The 9,652-nt window shown below is 39.5% G+C and overlaps 1 protein-coding gene across 1 annotated transcript; it reads left to right on the forward strand.

Moving 5' to 3' along the window:
• Positions 1-1,604: 1,604 nt before the first annotated feature.
• On the forward strand, positions 1,605-9,652 carry LOC144683230 (pepsin A-4-like). The gene is made up of 9 exons (XM_078546187.1): positions 1,605-1,653; positions 1,748-1,911; positions 3,917-4,034; positions 5,389-5,507; positions 6,197-6,396; positions 7,795-7,914; positions 8,201-8,345; positions 9,060-9,181; positions 9,282-9,652. Exons 1-9 carry the CDS (start codon positions 1,605-1,607, stop codon positions 9,406-9,408), a joined length of 1,164 nt encoding a protein of 387 aa, XP_078402313.1. The 3' UTR covers positions 9,409-9,652.

Genomic DNA, 9,652 nt, shown 5'->3' on the forward strand with positions numbered 1-9,652 from the left:
GGCGCGACCTAGCAATACATCCAAGTCATGAGTTCAAATCCGACCAGGGAAGTTGCTCAATTTAAATTCAATTAATTAATAAATCTGGAATAAAATGCTAGTCTAATTAAAAATGATCATGTAACTACTGGATTATTGTGTAAAACCCACCTGAATTACTAATGCCCTTCAGGGGTGGGAATCTGCCATCCTTACTTGGTCTGGACTATATGTGACTCCAGACGCACAGCAACATGGTTGACTCTCAACAACCATCTGAGGCTTTTCAAGCATCTGAAATGGCCTAGCAAGCCACTCAGTTCTATCATTCCACTACAGAAAAGTTGATAAGGGGGTTCACCATCACCTGCTCAAGGGCAATTATGGGTGGGCAATAAACGCTGGCCTTGCAGTAACACACATACACCAAGAAGAAATTTTTTAAAAAGTTAATCTCTTTCGGTGGTGTTGGATAAATATTGGATCGAACACTCGGTGAATCCATCTGGTCTTCCTTCATAAAGTTCACCTGAACACGGAGAAGATCCATATTTTAAGATGGCATAAAATGTGTAAGCCTAGATTACATATTCAAGTCCCAGATTGGGGCTTTTAAAGCAGCACATCATAAATCTGAAGTGAAATTTCTACCCCTAAAGAGTACATTTCAAAATTTCAAATGCAAAACTTATCTTGTTGGAGTCAGATGATTTTTCTAAATCAACAGGGCATCACTGTTGCAGCTGATGTTGTCAATTGAGCCCCCTCAATGCAAGCATGATAAATTAGTACCCTCCAGGAAATTCAACATCAGAGATGCTTCAAACTCCACAGTGGCAAACTTTGTTTTAATCAAACATGAGATGTGGGCGCCGCTGGCTAGGCCATCATTTCTTGCCCATCCCTAATTACCCTTGAGAAGGTGGTGGTGAGCTGCCTTCTTGTACCGCTGCAGTCTATATGGTGTAGGTACACCCACAGTGCCATTAGGGATGGAGTTCCAGCATTTTGACCCAGCAACAGTGAAGGAACAGCGATATATTTCCAAGTCAGTATGATGAGTGGCTTGGAGGGGAACTTCCAGTTTGTGGTGCTCCCATGTGTCTGCTGCCCTTGTCTTTATGATGGTAGATTTAATGCTTTTAGAAGGTGCTGTCTAAGGAGCCTTGGTGAGTTCCTGCAGTGCATCTTGCAGATGGTACACACAGCTGCTACTGTGCATTTGTGGTGGAGGGAGTGAATGTTGGTGGATGTGCTGCCTCAAACATGAACTGGTTAAATGTTGTATCCAGCAGTTAACTTATCTTCTGGTGCACTTGTGATATTGATATTTTGTGGCTCTAACACAATTGTTTTTAGCCTGATTTATACAATACTTCAAGTGTTTTGTTATAACCCAAATGCTCTTAATTACTTACCACTTAGGTTGAAGGTTGTCCTTAACTAAAAAGCTTATATTTGAGATAAACTAATCATGAGTACATTAATACTTACTTATCATACTGAATGATCGTATCTGAGGCCTCGTGACAATGGAATAGATTCGTCAGAGAGAGTATAAATGTTGCTGCTCAGGTCCCAAACTCTAGATTCTGTAGAGTCTCGAAACCAACCCAACTGGCAAGATGAAGTGGCTGCTCATCACCCTCGCTTGCATTCAGCTCTCTGAATGTATGGTCAGGTAGGGAATTACCACAAGACAAAAGAGGAAATGAATAATATGTCAGCAAGGAACAGAAAATGTGATGACATTTGCAACTTATTTTATTTCTTTACAGAGTGCCCTTGTATAAGGGTAAATCTGCCCGTGATGTTCTTAAGGAGAAAGGGTTGCTGGAAGACTTCCTGAAGAATCATCCATATGATCCCTGCTCAAAGTTTGAACAACCCTTAACTCTGGATACAAATGAACCAATGATTAACTACTTGGATGTAAGTAATCTCTCAGTTTACCAAACAAAAGAGAAAACTACATCTTAACTTACATTTATTGCAGCTTCCACCTGTAATCTATGTTATTCTCAGAGCCAGTGGCTGGTTAAGGGCAATAATTCAGTGGCACATAAACTGTGCTAGTAGACCTTGTGCTGTAGATATTTAACCTGCTATAATTTACACGGCAATTGTCAATGGATGGGATTCATCTGTTCTATCTGTTGTTGGGTGCCGCAAGTCACTTGGACATATGTGGATTAAGTAAGGAAAGTTAGCATAGATTTGTTAAACATAAATCACGTTAAACTAATTTGATTATATTTTTTGATGAGGTAACAGTGCAGGTTGTTCAGGGTAATGAGTTTGAAGTGGTGTGCGTGGACTTCCTAAAGGCATTTGAACCTGTCATCATAATTGAAGCCTATCGAATAAAAGGGACAGTAGAAGCATGGATATAAAGTTGGCTGAGCGACAGGTCCTGGTGAATGGTTGTTTTCCAGGCTGGAGGAAAGCATATGGTCGGTTTCCCAGGAGTCTGTATTAGCACCACTGCTTTTATTAATCTAGATTAATGACCTAGACTTGGGTGAGACAGGGTACAGTTTCAACATTTGCAGGTGATACAAAGCTTGGAAGTATTGCAAGCTGTGAGGTTGGCAGTGATAGATATCAAGAGGACATAGAGAGTTTGGTGGATTAAGAGAACACCTAGCAGGTAAAATTTAATGCAGTGATGTGTGAAGTGATACATTTTGGTATAAAGAACAAGGAGAGGCAACATAATATAAAGAGTACAATTCTGAAGGGGATGCAGGTGTAGAGAAATCTGGGTGTGTGTGTGCACAAGTTGTTGAAGGTGACAGGGCAGGTTGGTTAAAAAGGCATACGGGATCCTGGACTTCATAAATAGAGACATACTGATCATAAAAGCAAAGAAATTATGATGAACCATTCTACAAAATATTGATTCAACCTCAACTGGAGTCAAATTTCCAATTCTGAACACCACATTATAGGAAGGATACAAAGGCATTAGAAAGGGTACAGAAAAGATTTACCAGATGGTTTCAGGAATGAGAAACTTAAGTTACATGGATAGGTTGAAAAAACTGGGGCTGTTGTGCTTGAAGAGAAGATTAATAGTACGTTTGATAGAGGTTGTCAAAATCATTAGGAGAGTAGTGAAGAAGGAGGGGTTACTGATTTAAGGTGATTGAGAAAAGAACCAATGGTAACACAAGGAAAAACCATTTTTTACACAGCCAATGGTTAGAATCTGGATCATTCTGACTAAAGGGGTGGAGGAGGCAGATTCAATTGCAGCTTTGAAAAAAAAATTGGATAATTATGGGAAGCGACAATATTTGCAGGCATAAGGGGATAATGTGAGAGGATAGGCCTAGCTGAATTGCTATGCAGAGAGCTAGTCGGAAATGATGGGTCAAATGGCCTCCATCTACAGTGTAACCATTTTATGTTTCTATGAAAAACTAATGATCACAACATTGAATCCTATTGATCTGGATTTGAAACTTCTGATTCATTGTGAGAAATTACTTGTGATTTCTGTAGACCTGTGAACTGGCAGCTGCTTGTCTAACCAATGCTGATGGTTACTGGGTTAATATTCCTGGGTACCTTTAATGAGCATGGCTTGTGTTGCTAGGTGGGTGTTTAACAATGCTATCAGTCTTGTTAGCATCAGTCAGAGTTGAGATGCGACCTGAAATTAAAAGAGAACATGAATGAAAGGTGCAACATCATCTTAGCCATGAAGTATATTATTCAGTATAATACATAGAAACAGAGTCATTGCTTATTCCTACTCATTAAATCTCTTGCATTTAAATAGCTACACTCTTCTACTTCTGCATCATGTGATTAGAATAAAGGAGTGATGGGAAGATTTACATTTTCTAATGGGTGTAGAGGAACCTGAGCCTAATAACACAATGATATATTTCCAGGTGATATATTTTGGTCTTTTTCTTTTTGCTGACAGTTGTCATACTATGGAGCAATCAGCATTGGGAATCCACCACAGAGCTTCACCGTAATCTTTGACACTGGCTCATCCAATCTCTGGGTCCCATCAGTTTACTGTTCTGAAAATCCATGCAGTAAGTAAATATTACCCTGCTGTTAACATACTTCCCTTTGTGAATTGTCTTCATGTTAAGGTCAGTTGTGTAGCTGGGTTAGGAAGGGAGTAATCTTTCTACTATAGTCACAGTTGAACAGTGTGTTTTGTAAGATTGAATGAAACCCTAGAATTTTGCTTGGTTATCTCTGGGCTTGGAGAGAAATTTAACTGAGCTTTGATTTTTTGGAGGTTTTCGCTGTGGTTCTTTGTCTCCTGCTGGATATGGATAAATCTTAGGTTGAAGTTACACTAAAATCTTAGCATCAGTTTAAAATAATTTCCAGCTCACACTCCTGGATCAGATAGTTACTGGCAAAGGAAATGGACAGTGGAGAATTTGGGGCAACAAAGCAAACTGAAAACCTGGAAGAATTTAGATCAATGTTTCGAATGCGTAATGAGAATTCAGGTCATAAAAATACTAAACAAATCAAAAGTACAAAACCAAGGTACATTCTCCATAACGCTGAGCCATAGAGTCATGAAGTCATTACTGCACAGAGGGGACAATCTAGCCAATCGGGTCCATGCCAGCTCACTGTAGAGCAACCCAGTCAGTGCTATTCCATGGCTCTATCCCCATAGCCCTGCTGGTTTATATTCCTCAAGTTCTCACCCAATTTCCTTTTGAAATCATTGATTATTTCTACTACCCATTCTTGTAGGCAGCAAGATCCAGGTCACTACCGCCCGCTGCTTAAAAAAGTTCTTCCTGACATCCGCTTGCATCTTTTGCCCGAATCCTTAAATCTGCGCCCTTGGTCTTTAAATTATCAGCTAATGGGAACAGCCTTTCTTCCTCTACCTTATCTAAACCCATCATAAATTTATTATCTTCTACAACTCTATCAAATTTTCCCTCAATCACCTTTGTTCCAAGGAGAAGGACACCAGACTCTCCAACCTGACCAGGTAGCAAAAAATCCCTCTCCCAGGGACCATTCTGGTGTCATGTTAAATTTGATTAGGTTTAAGCTTATCCAATGGCTAGGCTAACAAGAGGGTCTCCCCTAGACTGGCATGAAGTGTCTTCCTTTGTAAGTGTGCACATGGACACACACATGCACACACTTGTCCAACTCAGAGCTCCACCTCACACATGAACACCGCTTTCTGATCCTCCTCACCTTCTCAGGACCTCATTCCAAGGAAAAGTGAACCAGTAATACACCTAAGAGGCTAAAGAAAATTGGGTGGGTGCTTGTTAAAAATAGAAACTTTTAAAAATGTGAGTAATTGATTCTTTTCTGGCATAAAAGTTTCTTGATGTATTAGACTAAATGGTGAAATGTTTTTTTTATTAATTTCATGAAATGAATGTTCTGTTCCAGTGGTGCATAAAAGATTCAACCCCACATTGTCATCAACATATCGTACAAACAACCAGGGTGTTTCTATCCAGTATGGTACAGGAGCCATGACAGGAGTACTGGGATATGACACTGTCAGAGTAAGTAGATTGTAGCCCCTTCATCAAGTAAATTCAACTACATAACAGTGATAATTGATGTCTAACATAATATGTTCCAGATAAGGACACAAAGATCTTGGAATCAAAAATAATGAGTTTGATCAGTTGGAAGACGAACAGATACGTGGGAGTGTAATGATGATGTAGCAGAGAGTGTCTCAACGTCCAAGTTGAGGATTTGTAATAAAACTTGCCTGAAATTCTTTCCATTGGAACAGTAGATATTTGATGAAAATGGTCCCTTCATTCAGTTCAACTCACACCCTTATGTCTATTTGCGTTGAATGTGGGATATGACCTCTGTCAGTCGCCTGCCTTAACTCAGTGGTAGCACTCTGAGTCAGAAGGTTGCATGTTCAAACCCACTTGTACAGATAATCCAGATTGAGAGTGCAAAAGTGTTATAGGTAACCTTTGAAGTGGATGTAAATAAGCCCAAACTACTGATTCAAAGAAGCCCATGTGGCTTCTCCGAAATTCTTTTCCAAAATTTAGCAATGATTGTTAAAAAAAAGTTTAATTGGTCATCTAACCCATTGGGGCTCATGATTGGCTGCATGGGTGTGGGAAAATATATTTGCGAAGTGCAATTTATGGAGAAGTTACAATTCACAGGATAACATTCTGCTCAATTTCTCATGAATAATCACTTGACTTTATTTTTCTAGATTTCAAACATTGCTATCCATGGTCAGGAATTTGGTTTAAGTACAACTGAACCTGGTGGTTTCTTTTCCTATGTTCAATTTGATGGAATTCTGGGCATGGGCTTTCCATCTCTTGCAGCATCAGGAGCGACAACTGTATTTAGTAACATGATGTCTCAGAGACTGGTGGATGTGCCTCTCTTCTCTGTGTACCTAACAAGGTGAAAATCTTTTATGCACTTGTTGCTACATATTATTTCCCTGAATGAAACAGGAACTGCTTATTTAGCTTTCACTCAAACAATCAGCTTGCCTTAGTTGTTAACGATCTTGTCTTTGTGTCAATGCCATGGGCTCAAATTGAATGTAAAACTTGAGCACATTGTGAATGTCAATACTTTAGTGTGGCATTGTACTCCACACCTGAAGTTCCATGGGCAGTTATGGTCCCTGTATCCTAGGAAAGATATAGTTGCACTGGAGGCAGTAAATCAAAGGTTCACTAGATTGGTCCCTGGGGTAAGAGGGTTATCCAATGAAGAGATGTGGAATAAATTAGCTTTATATTCTCTGGAGGTTAGAAGAATTAGAGATGAGCCCAGTAGTGCTCAATTGCTCAACATTTGATTCTGTGTCTGTGTTCACTGCTCACTGTGTATGATTAGTTAAGCCTGGCTGTGGTCAGTTCAAGAGAGAGAGAGAGGCAGAGACTGAACTGAGGCCGGCTGCTGCAAGTGTGGAAGCAGGCATTTTTAAAGCATGGTAAATAAATCTTATCCTGTGCAAGTAGAAAATGGTGTATCATCTCTGCATATCTCCGAGGCATAAAATACAACAGCCTCATTGAAACACACAAGGTTCTGTAGGGCCTTGACAGGATGGACACTGAGAGGTTATTTTCTGGCTGTGGAATTTAGAACAAAGGGGCACAGAGTCAGGATAGGTGGCTGGGGCTGGCATGTTGAGAAACCTCTTCACTATCAGGATATTGTGAATCTTTGGCATTCTCTACCCCAGAGGTTTGCGGATGCTCCATCATTGAGTATACTTAAGGCTGAGATAGACAGATTTTTGGTCACTCATGGAATTGATGGATATGGGAATTGGGCAGGAAACTGATGTCCGTGGTATCTTTTCACTGAGTTTGCTCAGATTATTTGTGGGACACTGCTGTGTGCAAACTGCCTACCACCTTTGTCTACACTGCAATGTTAAATACACTTCAAAAGTATGAGTTGGGTGAGGAAAATTTAAGGCCATTCTCAGGATGTCAAAGGCTCAACATCAATGCAGGTGCTTTCTTTCAAAGTGATTTGGTTCCAAACCTTGAATTTGTCCTCTGGTGCTTCAACCCAATTCAGAATAGAACCAATAAACAGAGCCAGAATATATTCCGCATCATTCATTTAAAAGGTATAGTTGCCCAATTTGAATTTATTATTTTGAATTTATTTTTAGTATTTATGGCAACATTGCAATCAATGACTTTTAGTAGCTGATTTAGAAAGTTGTTGATTTTAGATTTAATATCCAATAGGCAGTCACATTACTAAGTGCTACCTCTAAACTGGAAATGGATCAATCTCTGAGCTTTTCTTGAATTCTCATTTGTTTTACAGACAGCAAGGTCAGTCCGGCAGTGAAATCCTATTTGGTGGAATTGATTCAAGTCACTACACAGGCCAAATTCACTGGGTTCCGGTCACTCGTGATGCCTACTGGCAAATCCTCATTGACAGGTAAGTGATTACCCATCGACAAGAGGAATAGATATTTTCTGCTTCTCTACTGAAGTCTGAGATAATGGTTTTAACAAATTATATTGAAACAAACAAACTAAAAGGAAAGAAGGAATAAAATACTTAGACTAATTTTAAGATCTCAGTTGAATCAGCGTTTATTTAAGATATAATGAATGTCTCAGCGAGCTAGGAAACTCAACTTGCTATTAATTGTTCAATTTGTCTAATACTTGAGGCAGTTTTAAGTCTTTGACGAATTCTTGACGCATTTTTCTCTGTCCAGGGTGACAATCGATGGTGAGGTTGTGGCCTGCAGTGGAGGTTGTCCTGCCATTGTTGATACTGGTACTTCTCTTCTTGTTGGCCCCAGTACACCCATTGGCATTATCCAGCAGGGCATTGGAGCAACTCCAACTTCCTATGGAGAGGTAAACCCATGTTCCAACATTGGGTGTGGATGTGGAGTGTCTGAGTGTGCATCAATGAATCATTCACAATGCAGCCTCTAACAGATCATTTACACTATGACAAAATGCTACACGCTACATTTGTAAAAAATCTTGCAAATTCTCATCCATAATTTGCTCTGTGGAAATTCCCTCAGCCTCTTGTGGGTGGGGGTGGGGATGGTATGTGGGAAGGGAGGGGTAGAGTGGGCGGGAGTGAGAGAACAGAGTGATGTTAAATTAAATTTGACAAATATGAGGCAACAATCACACTAGTATGGACATACTGCCCTATAAATATTTGAAAGGCACCGATATTTGTAGCAAAATTAAGGTGAGGTGTCTTTACATTTTGGAACCTTCTTATTCAAGGGGAAAATTTCATGCAGAAATAGTGCACAGTATCAGAAGACAAAATGTGCAATCCATTATTCTATTTATTATTGTTTTGGCATTGAGATGAACACTGATATTTAGAAATGTTTTGGTGTGATGTTGCTATATGGAAATTAAATCTATCCTGGGAATCGCTAATCTTTCTCTTTAACCATTTCCTGTTATCCTGCTTGTGTATTCCAATTTCACCTCATCTTTAGCTCAATATTGATTAATTAGGAATGGCATTGCACTATTAATGAGTTATTGTAAATCTTTATACTAACACAATGACTGAATGCTGTTTCTATTTTCTTACAGTACAACATAAATTGTTACAATCTGCAGAACATGCCTGATGTGGTCTTCACAATCAATGGAGTGGATTTCCCTCTCCCCCCACAAGGTTACACGTTGCAGGTGTGTTATTGGACAGCAATGGGGTGCTAGAATAAACTTTGAAATTTTAGAAGATGCAATAGGAATATTTTTTTAATGTTAATTGTTCTCCTTTTCCTTACAGCAAACTTTTGACGAGCAAAGAAGCTGCATCAGTGGATTTGGCGTTACTGGTGGAAACCTCTGGATTCTGGGAGACGTGTTCATTGGGGAATATTACTCCATTTTCGACATTGGGAACAATCGTGTGGGTTTGGCTAAGGCTGTCTAATTTCTTCATCTGTATTCTCATTAAAAGCACACCTCGATCTGCATTTTAAGCCATCACATGACTCTCCAGTGCAGCAGTTGTCACCTGGCTGCAGAGTGTAATAGAGGAAGTCATCATCTCTTGAATAACAATAAACAAATATATACAATTGGCAATTGGCTGTGGTTCGTGCTCAGCAGAACTCTGCACTAAATCACAGCTGAAAAACAAAGAAAATAGAAATGACAATTAAAGAAATGGCTTG

The sequence above is a fragment of the Cetorhinus maximus genome, chromosome 8, assembly GCF_964194155.1.
Source record: "Cetorhinus maximus chromosome 8, sCetMax3.hap1.1, whole genome shotgun sequence".
Classification (NCBI taxonomy): Eukaryota; Metazoa; Chordata; class Chondrichthyes; order Lamniformes; family Cetorhinidae; genus Cetorhinus; species Cetorhinus maximus.